Genomic DNA, 15,991 nt, shown 5'->3' on the forward strand with positions numbered 1-15,991 from the left:
CTTCCTTGATTTGACCTGATGACCTAGTTTTTGACCCCACATGACCCAGTTTCAAACTTGGCCTAGAGATCAAGATAACCATTCTGTGTTTGTATCAAATCAAAGCATAAATGAAACCTCTATATGGCTGAAAGGGCCAAAATAGAAAATTTTGCCCCATTCAGGGGCAGTAACTCTAGAACCCATGATGGAATCTAGCCGGTTTTCGAAAGGAACCGAGATCTTATTGTGACTTAAATTGTGTGTAAGTGTGGTTAAAATCAAATGTAAAATATCACTTCTATCGTGTTCACAAGGTAAAAATTAACAAATTTTGGCTCTTTCAGGGGTCAATCAGGGGGCATAACTCTGGAACCTATTATTGGATCTGATGGATTCATCAGGGAATCCAAGATATATTGTTGCTAAAGATATTTTGCAAGTTTGTATCAAATCAAACCATAAATGAAGTCTCTATATTGCTGCAAAATCCAAAATAGCAAATTTTGGCCCTTTAAGGGTCCATAACTCTGGAACCCATGATGGGATCTGGCCAGTTTTTGAAAGGAACCGAGATATTACGCCAATGAAGTTGTGTGCAAGTTTGATTAAAATCCATTGCAAAATGTGGTCTCTATCGTGTTCACAAGCCAAAATAGCAAATTTTGGTCCTTTAAGGGGCCATAACTCTGGAACCCATGATGGAATCTGGCCAGTTTTCGAAAGGAACCGAAATATTATGCCAATACAAGTTGTGTGCAAGTTTGCAAAATGTGGTCTCTATCATGTTCACAAGAAAATGTGAACGGACGGACGATGGACAAAATGCGATCACAAAAGCTCACCCTGTCACTATGTGACAGGTGACCTAAAAAACTTAACCAAAAAATTCCTAATTTCTAAGGACACCATGATACTATGAAAATGCCAGTGAGAGTTATCATTCTTGGATTACTTACTCACCAAGTAAAGATTACAAAGTTTCAAAGTTAAAGCTACAAATAGGCTTCAAGAAAAAGCGGACTATAACAACTTTTAATCAATGTTAGTAATGACACCAAAGCCAACAATCAAATAAAGACAATACTTTCTAAACTTTTTTAAAACTTTAGGCAAGATAAAAATGAGCCTGTTTACCATGTTCTATATAATTTACCAGTAGCTGACAAAATCTGCAACAGTTATAATGATAGACTTCCACTAGTATAACATACCTATGTTTATTTCTACCACCAAACACAGGACAGGACAACAACATGTCATATAATGTCTGTATCTCCGCATAGCCAGGCATAAACACCAAAACTGCTCCATTCACTGGAAACTGAAAACAAGAAATTCCTTTAAATACCACAATGTTGGAGAAGAAGGCTAGTCAAAATATAACTTCTGATTTAGGCTGAATGAAATAGTCTGCATTTAGGCTTGCTCTCTATATTATAATAATCTGTCACTGGTTTTAGATGTAGACAGCAGTTTCTGGTTCGAGGGTAGCTGTTATGGCAGTAATAAGGCTCTGTGGAGTTACTGCAAAAACAGTTACCTGAGAGCCGGAAATTCCTGTCAGCATTTACAACCGGTGGTAGTTTATTTTTCTTGCATACCATATTTTATAAATTACAGAATAAATAAAGCGAAACAAATTTTCTTTATAGCACTCTTTCTTATAGTAGTGTATTCAAACAAAGCGCAGGAAAATATCAAGTCATTTGATTTTTATCAAAATTTCACATTAAAAATATATAGTCAATGCAAGAAAAGCCAGTTTTCATTAACAGCATGCGAAACATCTGGCATGGGGGTGCAAGATAGGTTTTGCTTGCATGGGCAAAATCACTGGTCTGGTGTGCAAGCAATATCAGTCCAATCCAGCTGACAAGTACTAGAATCAGTGACTCCAGGGCTGAATATCCTCATAAACCAGGTAAAATATCACCTCTAAATCTTGATGGTCTTCTGTTACCAACCAACACATCAGTTCTAGCACCAAATCAAAGTTGATTTTTGTATGATCCATCAATGCCATGTTCTTCAGGGTTGACTTATGATAATCTGCAAATACAACAGTTGGCAACTAAACTTTCTGTGGATTACATAAATACAAAAGGTTCAATGAGTAACAACAAGGATGAAAATACAATGAGGGCGATGTCAACACTGCATGACATATGCCTCTGAAAATGCTTGACAGAATAATATTTTTAGGTACGAAAATGGGGCATACCTGGTAACTAAAAACAACCATCAAAACATGTCCAACTGATGTTTATGATGTATACCAAGTTTTATTCAAACTAAATGAAAACAGTGGGAGTCAAGTATACAATGTATAGATGTAGACAAAATATTGTAAAGTCCAAAAAGAGCATAATGTGAAAATACTAACATTTGTGAATGTCTCAACAATATTCACATGTCTACTTCATGCTGTATAACATAATAAAACACTATACGCATTCTGGGTCTTAAGTACAGAGGACATAAAAATATCATGTAAGAAAGACTCAGTAATATAAAATATAATTGTACGATGAACTTCTGTATCACAAAATCATGAGGGAGTGGAGAATTAAAATCTAAAACATGTATTTATAAAATTATGCAAAATATAAAATTTATAAAATTGTAGAATAACTTTTATACACTTTTCTTACCACTTCACAAAAGATCAAAAATCATAGAGAAAATGTTAAAACTTTTATAAAATAAAACATAAGACTTAAGTGAAGGTATTTGTGTTTTGCATTGTCTGTAAAGAACTAACCAGCATATCTGAGATAGAGCTGTTTCACTGAAAGGTTTTGATCTTGTACCCGGTCACTAGCCTTGTGGGTGGGGCCACTGTCACTCCCATCATACTGCTCCTCCTCCAAAGCCACGCCCCTTTGTACAGCATTCATGTGCTTGAGAGGCCTAGCATAGGGTGATGACTCTTCCATCACAAACCTGTTTAAATGAGGCCAATTCTTCCTTTTAAACATATCTTGACTTGCTTATTTTATTCTGAATAAGTCTAATTTCTCCAATGAAACATAGATATTCTTTCAAATTATCAAACATTCAAAGTTTATCAGATATGATATGTTTTATAATTAAGACTAATGCCTATCTATTATTATATATCAGAGCAAACTATACTTGAATTTGCAATATAGCCAATTACAATGCATGACATTTTTTGGGCTGAAATATTTCTTAACTGACAATGTTAACATCTAAAATTAATAGCACCTTACTCAGTGAACTCCATTGCATCTTCAAGAAAATATTGCTCCACTGGAAATGTTCGTCCTGTAAAACAAAGAGGAAAGTACAATCACACCTCCATGCATTATGATCTATGCTGTTTTTTCTGCTATATGTGTTATATATATATATGTGCGCCAAACTTGTTCTCAACCGTAAGATGCGTGATAGTTCAAAACAGGCATTATATGACTTGCACTGGCTACCTGTGAAGGCAAGAATCAATTTTAAGATCCTTACTTATATGTACAACTGCTTTGTTGGTAAGGCTCCTCAATATCTAATAGAACTTTTGTCCAGTAAAATTTCAAAACGTACACTACGTTCGTCAGAATCATCAGTAGGATGCTACGTTGTCCCTTATAACAAGAAAAAAACATTCAGTGACAGAAGCTTCAGTACGGTTGGGCCAAAACTTTGGAACGAACTGCCATTAAATCTCAGACAAAGTGAATCAGTTAAAATCTTCAAAAAGCAGTTGAAAACTCACTTCTTCAAAGACTACTATTCATTGTTCTAAAATTCATACTACAGCAATTACATTGAAGCAAATCAAGACTTTGTGTTAATACTGATGAATTGTTTTTACTGTTTTTAATGCATGAGTGTACAACGCCATTGAAGATGCTTTGTGTGTTGAAATAGGCGTTTAAGAAAATTCTCAAGTTTCAAGTTTCATATACATGTCAACATGATGTAAGTATTTGGAGAGTACCAAGCCTTTTGAAACACATTGTCATACTATATTCTTTTATGAAATGCATGAACACACTTTTTTTTATAGGCAATGTCTTTTACTGTATACACATTTAATTTGGCGGATTATTTATTTGGCAGTTTTGAAAATCTGATTTAATAGTGCTGATAAATTTTGGTACTCAATACAAGAATCCACCAAAATAAAAATCTTTAACATGTCCGAGTTTCATGGAAGCTAAGCTACGTTTAAATATGAGAAAATCAATCAAGGGGAAATCCATTTTACTAGTATAATATATGGTATGTTTATTCACAAATCGTTCATTTGCACAAAACATGGACATTCTTTGTACAATGTGTGATTAATGTAAAATTAAAAATCATTTAATTTAAATATTACAGTAAGTTTGTTTACTGACAATAGGATTGGTATTTTATCCCTAACAATTTCTTCTGCAAAAATTATAAACAATATTTTGATGATGGATTTAATTTGGCGCTCTCAAACAAAACTGCCAGTTTGGCCAAAAGAAAACTACTGCCACAATTATTAAGTACACAGTATCCATGTAAAACAATAATACAAACCTGGTATATCAACAACAGCACAACCTCCGAAGTACTGGGAGAAGAGTTGAGCGTTCAGAGTAGCACTCATCAGTATAATCTTCAGATCAGGACGTTTTGGTAACATGTCTTTTAAATACATCAAGAGAAAGTCACTGAAAATATCAACATAAAAGCTTTTGTTTACTTTTATCACATGACATGGAGGTGAAAACTGTTTTATTACTGCCACACATGTGTAATATACATTCAGTTACATACAGGTCAGGGTCAGGTCAGTTATTTAAAAGAAAATTTAAATATTTCTTGAAGAAAACAGTATCACAGAATTTTCATTTAAAACCATTTCATTTTATTCTTGCTGAACTTTGAATCATTTTTCACTGGACAAACAATTTCTATCAAAACCGTTTGAACCTACTCATTCTAAACATACAAAAAAACTCGTTAAACTTACAATTTCAATCTAAGGATGGGTATCATCAGAAATTTTGTATTGCAGTATTATGAGTATATTATGATACAGCAATACAATACTTAATCATAATATATTATCAGCTTAAAAGTGATGTTTCAAATAAGCTTCATAGTAGACGAGTACATGTTTCTATTTGCCTACCTGCTCTACCAGCACCATAGTTTGGTATGCCAATAAGACTATCAAATATACACAACAAAATTCACAGCAAACTGCTGAACAAGCTATCGTAAGTGATATAATTAAATATTCCCCAAGTTAAACATACGAGCAGGTATATCCAAGTTAATCTAATAACATCTACCGTATCAATTAATGACATACATTGCCGTTTTACTCCGATGAATATACACATAAGCAACAGAATTAACTTGAAATGATACTTTTTTTATATCATTGCTTTTTTGTCTTTAAACAAATATGGGTTTCTTCAGACCACCATATTACAGACAACACAATGTATTTGACATACACACAACCCTTAAATATAGCGATAATAAGTCTACTTTTTGCTTTCATGAAAAATGCTCTAAGTACACATCAAGGATTTCAGCAATAATGCTGTTTTATATATACAAAAAGTTACAAGGAAATATTAACCTCTCCTCGGATCTTTCATGGACTTCATCAATGATTAAATGTGAAACACCATCAAGAGTAGTGTCCCCTTCTAGACGTCTCAGTACAATACCAGTTGTACAGAACAACAACCGTGTCATGGAAGACTGCAAAACAAATGACCACTTAAACACGGTGTAAAAAAAGGTATTAAATGATATCAAAAACTCTCATCAGTTTTAAATTTCAAGAATGAGAGACATATGATGTAAAATCAGAAATTAACTTCTTTTGTGCGCTACTTAGTGCACTAGTTTATTGATCATTCACTGATTGAATGCTGGGCAAATACGTATTTAAATTTCCATAACCTTTTCACAGGTTTTTCATCAACTAATTACTCATTTTTGCAAACACAAATGTTTTATCATGTCATAAGAAAGCTATAGATTATATTCGTCAGCATGTTAACTGTATGTATACTTGTACAGCTTTCCCCAGACCTGCATTTTCTCTAACCGTATCTGGTATCCCACAATTCTCCCCAAGGCATCGGCTCTCTCCTCTGCGACTCTTTCTGCAACAGCTATTGCTGATATACGTCTAGGCTGAGTACACAGAATGTTACAAAGGTGAAGGTCACCAGCATTCAGGTAAAGGTCAAGGATGAACTGAGGCACTTGGGTAGTTTTTCCACATCTGAAATACATAACATCATTTATGGACTAAAAATGCATTTAAGTGGATTTGAAGAAATTATGGCTAATATTTGAGATTTACATGATTTCTGACTTTGTTAACATAATAATCCATTGTTAAAGTCATCCTCTAACAGTATTTCAGTTATATACTGGCAACCATTGAACATAACCAGTGTTCCTAAATTCTGTACTAGTGTTGACTCATTTTTCAAGAAGTAACTGACAACTTCCCCTGAATCAATATTGGAGGATATCAAACCCTGACAGAAGCCATACCCTAGGGTCAAACCTGTGACCTCTTGATTCCTCAACTACCTACTGAGTTAATGTGATATCATCACATGCTGTAGTAAGGACATTACCCTGTCATGCCACTGATGACAACAACCTGATGTTCGCTGATCATCTGTAAGATCTCGTCCTGTCTGAACCATGCTGGCAGTTTCTGTCTGCTCTCCTGCATTGTCTTATATTTACCAGATGTCTGAAAATACCCATTTATAACTGATAATACTCAAAGGTCTGGTACATTTGTATGTTTTGTTTTCAATTCTATAAATCTCAAAATTTCAAGGAATTTTACCTTATCATTAAATATGCCTGTACTAGAAATGACCTTACCTTACAGAAAATGGATAAGTAAGTTTAAACATATCACTATTGCAAATGACTTGCAAGAGCTGTTGTAAGTCAGTAACACCTACTATTCAGAAGCCTTGTCACCAAAAAATAAGAATAATGAAAACACAGACATAAACATATTGTATGTCAGTATGAGGTTCTAGTTATGTTTTCAAATGTGGTAGGCTTTGAAGTTTGTGGTCCATATTTTCATACCTGTATTCAAACTGGATTAACAAAACAGAATGTCTAAATTCATATCATATTAATTTAAATTATACCTTCTTCCTCTTGAAGTCTTCTATCAGCCGCTTATTTGTTTTCAATATTTCTGCAGGGTTTTGCTTTCTGACCTCTTCTTTACTAGTAGATCTCTTAACCTCAACAGGTTTCTCATCTGAACCTTTCTCCTCTTGTCTTCTGTCTCTTTCACTCATCTTTATCATACTTTCTGTTGCTTTAGCTAGTTTAGCATCTGTGTTGTCAGGACTTTCCTTATGATAATTGTCTTTATCACTTACGATATTAAAAGTACTTCTATCACTTTGACCTTGTACAGAATTTTCCAGGTCAGTTTGTTGTGGAAACCAGGCTCTGTTATGAACTGAACGACTAAATTCATGTGGAGCTTCATTTAAAACATTGTCTAAAAATGTCTCGTCATCTAATAAGTTAACCACAGTAAAGATGCATGGTTCTTGTGACTCTGCCATTTTCTTGGCTTCATCAATCATATGTTTAGTAATATTGAGGCACACATGTTTCTCTAACAGACTAGAAGTTGAAGTAAATGCTATAAATGGGGCTTCTTTAGGATATCTGTTACAAGGTGGAAATCTGATTTCAATTTCATATTCCGTGTCCATTGCACAACCTTCTATTGCACTATCACTCCCAGCAACATGTTTATCTACAGGTAGAGAATGTTCTAATCGACAACGTTTTCCAAATTTACAAAATCCTTTCTGATAAAACCTACACAAGTTTCTTTTATCTTCCTTTTTAGCAGTCTGTTTTCTATCAGTTTTGGGTTGACTCATTTTGTCTAGATATGGCAAAGATATTTTCAGAATCCATACACGATTTGGAATCCTTTCATTAAACTTCTCATCATATATAGCTTGCAGTGCCATCATTTCATCATTCCTAAGTTCTGTAATCTCCTCCACATCAGCAGATGTATCAGTGTCTTCACTGTTGTTAAGACAGAAACATTCTGCCAGGAGATATTCTAAAGCAAGACCAAGGTCACCATCACACACCTGCAAAGCCTCAGTGCTTCTTGTTTTATGGAAACCATACCTGGAAAAAGAAATATAATGATTTTAAAAGCAATATAACATAAAATTGATTCTTGCATGCCAGACAAGATTTTCCCATATTTTTGCCGGTGTTGGAAAAACTCATCTTACACCCCTGGGTGTAAGGCAACTCACATGCTGTAATTTATAATGTATGAATAAATACGTAAGTTCATATACTACTACATGTACAACAAAATAGTGCTTAAAAGAAGAACATTTGTTTTACACTATTTTCTTGTCTATAAATTGTAGAATACAGTGTGCAAGAAGAAGGCAGAGCCTCGTTACCACCTACACAGTTACCCTCCAGCCAGATAATTCCAATTGCATCTTCAACCAGCGAAAGATTCTTATAAAAAATTCTTTTCAACCTGGTCTAGTTTTGTAGACATTTAACCTCTTCAGACATCAACCTGTGTGCAATAATCTAATCTAATTTCAGTCTTCCAAGTTGTGTTTGCTCTATAAAGTCAAGGCTTAATTCTATCCTAAAATTCAGTGTGTACAAGGCAGGAAAGTGTGGAGAGACATCTGTATAGTGTGATGTGAGATAGCTTGTATCAAGTGGTATCTGTTACATCATATCAGTGCAATAAATGAATTTGGAACAGTTGAGAATGACAACAGAGAACACATGTACATATCAAATATCTGACACAAAGCATCAACTTGATACTAAATATAGTAACCTTCTTCAGGAAATAAAATCATCCTTTTTTGACTTGTTTCATTCAAAACACCCAGTGCATAAGAATATGCATGGTATCACTTAATAAAATACACCATTGTAAACTTGAAAAATATATTTTTATGTTTATAACAATTAATACCTCTTTAGTTTATTCACAGCCAGTGTACTGACAGAGACCGCATCGTCAGACTGTGGACCGGCACTGTGCCAGACAGTGCCATGTGCCATTGAGTCTTCCATCTTGAGTTTGTTATCAACAATCCAGTACTGATTCTCAGCACGATAATCTAGTTCCTCATATTCATCCTCACTGTAAATTATCAGTACAAAGAAATAAAAAAAAATTTGAAAAATAGCTGTAAAGTGGACTGTGATATCATATAAATTTGTGGTTCCAGTAAAAATAACTACTCTGAAACCATTAATTTTATGGAATGCGTGGTTTCGTCCATAAAAAGGCAATTTCCTCAAGGCATGAAGTTACAGATTTCAAATTAAACAATATTTTAAGTGATTGTTGGGATTTAATTTCGCAGCTAGACACAACCACAAAATCATTAAATTAGTTTCCCACAAATCATAATGATTTCACAGTATTTCCTAGGGACATGAACTAACATATTTCAAATTTCAATGATAAAAATCTATTTGTCACCGATGCAACCACAAAATTCATGTAAATTTGTCCCCCACCAATTTCAATGATTTCGAAGTTTGTGAATAAATTTTATATCTGCATGAAATTAACACAAATGCACTTAATAGTTGAAAAAACAACAACAAAAAACAGTTTAATTATTTATAAATCGGCCCAATATGAAATAACTGCATATTTAAACATATGTACAATAAGATAGATACCTGTAAAATACAATTTTAGTTTAGACATCAAAAAGTTACACTGACTGAAGCCTGCAATAAATTTTCTTTGAAAAAAAAAGTTAACTGCTTAGTTACCTTGTAACATCTACCTCATTTCCATGTAAATCCTTCAACATTCCTTTCACAAGTTCCTGATTCTCTGATGTCATGTGCAGGTGCTGCATCGTAACCTTTACCCGACCGCCCCTCCCGCGAAACCTTCAAAACAAATGATAACTTTTTAACAAATTAATACAGATTTGACAATCTTTGCTGCATTTTTGAACCTGAATACTATTTAATAACAACAGGTACCTTTTTTTTCACAGTATTACTTTACACAGGAAAGAGCATATTCCTCGAAGTTTTCAAGAAGAATGTTGCATAGCTTCAGTTTATTTTAAAATTATTTACCTGGTAAATGAGGTGAATTTTTAAAACAACTGCTAAAAGGATATCTACCTGAATATACCGTAGGTTTCTTTTGGTTTCCAGTAAATTGAAGTTTACCATAAAATATTTGTAGCCTCCTGTAGGAAATAATTATCATTAAAATTCAGGTTTTTTTTATTATCATGGGCAGCAAGGATTTGTGAAGTTTAATGCAGTTGTGGTGGCAATACAGGAAAACCGGAGGTTTTTCCATTTCTGATAAATGTATACAGGAATATGTCAAGGTAAACCTTTATACTGTTTGACTTTTGAATATTTTCTGCTAGCAATGTTTTGTTGTTGTTTTGTTTTCTAACCAAGATTCACTTCTTCTGAAACTGTTGCTTCATTGTAAATAATTTTAGGTTTGATGGAAATCTGGCATAGAAATGCAGAGAAATAGCGCAGACAATTTTTTTCAGAAAGAAAAAAATAACAAGTGAATGAAGTACTGCCATGCACTACAAAGTCCCCTACTGGAAGGCACCTTATTGTTTCCACTGCAGTATAACATAATGAATTGATATAATATTATGTCAATGATGTATAAACAATATTGTACCATATATACAATATGTTACAACAAAACACTTAACCTGGATTAAAATTTGCATACATAAAAACCTATAGTTGCTTTCATATGGATTTATTTTGGCCAATTATGAAAAAGTTGTCATATAAGTTTTCTATAGTAACAACAAAGGGAAATTAATATATATATATAAAACAAGAGGACCATGATGGTCCTGAATCGCTCACCTCTTCCCACATGACCAAGTTTTGAGTATGACGACGTCACAAGGTTTTTTTATTATCTGACCTACTGACCTAGTTCTTTTAAGCACGTGACCCAGTTTCAAACTTGACCTAGATATCATCAAGGTGAACATTCTGACCAATTCTTATGGAGATCCATTCACAATAGGCTCAGAGAGTCCAAGGTTTCTTTAGCTCTGACCGTTTGACGAATGACTGTTGACTTGCCCAATACATCAAGATGAACATTAACACTTTCATACGTCCATGAAATATGGCTTAGAAGCTCACATGTTTCTATATGCCTATGATATTTTGATGGCACGTGACCCACTTTCAAACTTGACCTAGATATCATCAAAATGAACATTCAGACCAACTTTCATACAGATCCCATGAAAAATATGGCTCTAGAGAGGTCACAAGGTTTTTCTATTATTTGACCTACTGACCTAGTTTTTGACGGCACGTGACCCACTTTCGGCCTTCACCTAGATATCATCAAGGTGAACATTCTGACCAATTGTCATGAAGATCTCATGAAATATATGGCCTCTAGAGAGGTCACAAGGTTTTTCTATTATTTGACCTACTGACCTAGTTTTTGACAGCACGTGACCCACTTTCGACCTTGACCTAGATATCATCAAGGTGAACATTCTGACCAATTTTCATGAAGATCTCATGAAATATATGGCCTTTAGAGAGGTCACAAGGTTTTTCTATTTTTAGACCTACTGACCTAGTTTTTGAACGCAGTTGACCCAGTTTCGAACCTGACCTAGATATCATCAAGATGAACATTCAGACCAGCATTCATACAGATCCCATGAAAAATATGGCCTTTAGAGAGGTCACAAGGTTTTTCTATAATTTAATCTACTGACCTAGTTTTAGATGGCACATGACCCAGTTTCGAACTTGACCTAGATATCATCAAGGTGAACGTTCTGACCAATTTTCATGAAGATCTTGTGAAATATATGGCCTCTAGAGAGGTCACAAGGTTTTTCTATTTTTAGACCTACTGACCTAGTTTTTGTTGGCATGTGACCCAGTTTCGAACTTGACCTAGATATCATCAAGGTGAACATTCTGACCAATTTTCATGAAGTTCTTATGATATATATGGCCTCTAGAGAGGTCAAAAGGTTTTTCTATTTTTAGACCTACTGACCTAGTTTTTTATGGCACGTGACCCAGTTTCGAACTTGACCTAGATATCATCAAGATGAACATTCTGACCAACTTTCATAAAGATCCCATGAAAAATGTGACCTCTAGAGTGGTCACAAGCAAAAGTTTACGGACGCACGGACGCACACACGGACGACTGACACCACGCGATCACAAAAGCTCACCTTGTCACCTTGTCATCAAAATCCCTCCATGCATGAAGAAGAAATGCTCCCGACAAAGTCATTTTTGTATCTGACCTTTGGCCTCTAAGTGTGACCTTGACCTTAGACTTAGGGCCCGGATTTTGCACATGACATGTTGTCTCATCCAGGGAAATATTAATTTGTTTACAATATAACAGATTGCAATGCCATAATACAAATATTACCGTTATCTTAAAGCAATATACTTTCATAAAAATTTTTGTTCCAACTGATATCTAAGTTATGGACCGGACAGGAAAAAAGCCCTGTTGACATTTGACCTCAAATTGTGACCTTGACCTTTGAGCTAGGGGTCTGGGTCTTGCTCACGACATGTCGTCTCCTCATGGGGAACATTTGTGCCAAGTGATATTAAAATCCCTTAATGAATGACAGAGTCATGGACCGGACACGAAGCAGACCCTGTTCATGCCATGCTAACATTGACTGCTAAATGTGACCTTGACCTTTGAGCTAGGGGTCTGAAAGTTGGGCATGACACATCGTCTTATTATGAGGTGCATTTGTGCCTAGTTATATTAAAATCCCTTCATGGATGGGAGACTTATGGACAGGACAGGAGAAAAGCCCTGTTGACCTTTGACCTCCAATTGTGACCTTGACCTTTGAGGTAGGGGTCCAGGTCTTGCATAGGACATGTCGTCTTATCATAGGGAACATTTGTGCAAAGTAATATTAAAATCCCTTCATGGATGACAGAGTTATGGACCGGACAAGAAATTGCGGATGGACGGACGGACAGACGGAATGACGCAAAAGCGCATTCCGATAGTCCCCGAAACTGGTTTTCAACCAGTAGGGGACTAATAAAGGGCCATAACTAAGTGAAAAATCATCCAAATGGAATACGCTTTGCACATGCACAACTAGGCTTGGTACTGATAATAATTACAAATTTTGATGGAAATATATGCAAATAATTGCTGAGAAATAGCCCAGACAAATTCCATCTACAGACGGATGCATGGACTGGAATCCAGTATAATAATTTCAAAACGGTAATGGCTGAGTGAGTTTGTATTTGAGAGAGAATACATTTAAGCTTGCCTACAATACTTCCGGCTCCCATCCTCTGATTTTCCTTCTTTTACCAAAAATTACTCTCATTCCTGGATACAGTCATTGTGTAAATTAGGCAATTAACAATATTTGCATTTCATACCAAAGTAATCTTTCTTCTTTTTACAATAATGGCAAGCAGTCAGTACTAAACTATGATGGCCATACATGAGGTTTAGAAAGTAAGGGAGGGACAAGACTCCCGAGCTACTCAGTATTGCAACCATAAAATAGCCAAGAATGTCTGCAATATATACATAAATATCAATGTGTAAGAAAGGAAAAGATATGTAAATGTGCGGAATTTTAAAACAAGAGGGTCATGATGACCCTGAATCGCTCACCTGAGTAATGTGAGCCACATGTTTAAAATGGCAAACTGATGCTAAAATATTAGAAGGTAGGTCAGTATGTCACATTTATGGTCACTGAAAATCAGTTTTAAGATTGGTGTACAAAACTGTGTAGGTCGTCTAAATTTCAAGGATGTATCTTAACAAGAGCTGTCCGTAAGACAGCCAAGCTCGACTATTCGAAATATTGTCACAGAAGCAGGAAATTATTACCCAAAATGTTAAATATCAAAAGAGTTTTAAGTTCGAAACGGGACATAATTTGACCAAAATGCATATCAGAGTTATGGGACTTGATGCTATCAACTAGTTTAATAACCTCAAGGAAACATGTTAAGTTTCAATTCCATATCTGCATTAGTTTTGGAGATAGTAACTTGCATGTAAAACTTTAACCAGAATTTTCTAAGTCCAAAAGGGGGCATAATTTGCTCAAAATACATGTTAAGAGTTATGGAACTTGACCCAGTGAGGTTGGTAACTGACCTAGAAAAAGAATAAATAAGTTTCAAAGCTATATGCCTTTTGGTAATAGCAGTATGTACTTGCACGCAAAACTTTAACCAGAATTTTCTAAGTCCAAAAGGGAGCATAATTTGGCCAAAATACATGTCAGAGTTATGGGACTTGACCCAGTGAGGTAGGTAATTGATCTAGAAAAAGAAAAAATAAGTTTCAAATCTATATGCCTTTTAGTAATAGCTGTATGTACTTGCACGCAAAACTTTAACCAAAATTTTCTAAGTACAAAAGGGGGCATAATTTGGCCAAAATACATGTCACAGTTATGGGACTTGATTCTATCAACTAGTTTTATAACCCCGAAGACACATGTGAAGTTTCAATTTAATATCTGCATTAGTTTTGGAGATAGTAACTTGCATGTAAAACTTTAACCAGGATTTTCTAAGTCCAAAAGGGGGCATAATTTGCTCAAAATACATGTCAGAGTTATGGGACTTGGCCCAGTGAGGTAGGTAATTGATCTAGAAAAAGAAAAAATAAGTTTCAAATCAATATGCCTTTTAGTAATAGCTGTATGTACTTGCACGCAAAACTTTAACCAGAATTTTGTAAGTCCAAAAGGGGGCATAATTTGGCCAAAATACATGTCAGATTTATGGGACTTGACCCAGTGAGGTAGGTTATTGATCTAGAAAAAGAAAAAATAAGTTTCAAATCTATATGCCTTTTAGTAATAGCTGTATGTACTTGCACGCAAAACTTTAACCAAAATTTTCTAAGTACAAAAGGGGGCATAATTTGGCCAAAATGAAGGTCAGAGTAATGAGACTTGGTGCTATCAACTAGCTTTATAACCCCGAAGACACATGTGAAGTTTCAATTCAATATCTGCATTAGTTTTGGAGATAGTAACTTGCATGTAAAACTTTTAACCAGAATTTTCTAAGTCCAAAAGGGGGCATAATTTGCTCAAAATACATGTTAGAGTTATGGAACTTGACCCAGTGAGGTTGGTAATTGACCTAGAAAAAGAATAAATAAGTTTCAAAGCTATATGCCTTTAAATGATAGCTGTATGTACTTGCATGCAAAAACTTAACCAAGGTGTGACGCCGACGCCGACGCCGACACTGACGCCAACGCCAGGGTGAGTAGAATAGCTAGACTATTCTTCGAATAGTCGAGCTAAAAAACAAGAAAGTAGGTCAGTAGGTCAAGGTCACAGTCAAATGACCCCTAATCACTTGGGGTCATCAGGTAATTATAAGTAAACAGTCTAGGAAATATGATCTGATAATTTTTGAAGTATTTATTCCTATATAACTCATATAAAAAGTGACCCCCAGGGAGGGGCCTCTTTTCACCCCAGGGGCATAATTTGAACAATCGTGTTAGAGATCCACTAGGCAATGCTTCATATCAAATATCAAAGGCCTAGGCCATAAACTTTCAGACAAGAAGATTTTGATTTTTTCCCCTATATAAGTCTATGTTAAATTTGGGACCCCCAGGGCAGGGCCTCTTTTCATCCTAGGGGCATAATTTGAACAATTTTGGTAGAGGATCACAAGGCAATGCAACATACTAAATATCAAAACCCTAAGCCTTGCAGTCTCAGGCAAGAAGATTTGTAAAGTTTTTTCCTATATAAGTCTAAACAAAACTTGAGACCCCCTGAAGCAGGGTCTCTCCTCACCCCAGGGTTATAATTTGAACAATTTTGGTAGAGGGCCAATGGGCAAGGCTACATACCAAATATCAAAGGCCTAGGTCTTGCAGTTTTAGACAAGAAGATTTTAAATTTTTTTCCCTATATAA

The 15,991-nt window shown here is 35.1% G+C and overlaps 1 protein-coding gene across 1 annotated transcript in view; it reads right to left on the minus strand.

The window, feature by feature from the left end:
* LOC123544925 (putative ATP-dependent RNA helicase DHX57) overlaps positions 1–15,991 on the minus strand; it is a 59,722-nt gene that overhangs the window by 23,012 nt on the left and 20,719 nt on the right. The window contains exons 2-12 of the mRNA XM_053540261.1: positions 9,802–9,924; positions 8,984–9,154; positions 7,131–8,151; positions 6,591–6,712; positions 6,031–6,226; positions 5,570–5,694; positions 4,513–4,646; positions 3,216–3,270; positions 2,744–2,925; positions 1,916–2,031; positions 1,194–1,303 (exon numbers count right to left, since the gene is read on the minus strand). Coding sequence (XP_053396236.1) covers positions 1,194–1,303; positions 1,916–2,031; positions 2,744–2,925; positions 3,216–3,270; positions 4,513–4,646; positions 5,570–5,694; positions 6,031–6,226; positions 6,591–6,712; positions 7,131–8,151; positions 8,984–9,154; positions 9,802–9,924 — 2,355 coding nt within the window. The remainder of the gene's footprint in view (positions 1–1,193; positions 1,304–1,915; positions 2,032–2,743; positions 2,926–3,215; positions 3,271–4,512; positions 4,647–5,569; positions 5,695–6,030; positions 6,227–6,590; positions 6,713–7,130; positions 8,152–8,983; positions 9,155–9,801; positions 9,925–15,991) is intronic.

Source organism: Mercenaria mercenaria, chromosome 1, assembly GCF_021730395.1.
Source record: "Mercenaria mercenaria strain notata chromosome 1, MADL_Memer_1, whole genome shotgun sequence".
NCBI lineage: Eukaryota > Metazoa > Mollusca > Bivalvia > Venerida > Veneridae > Mercenaria > Mercenaria mercenaria.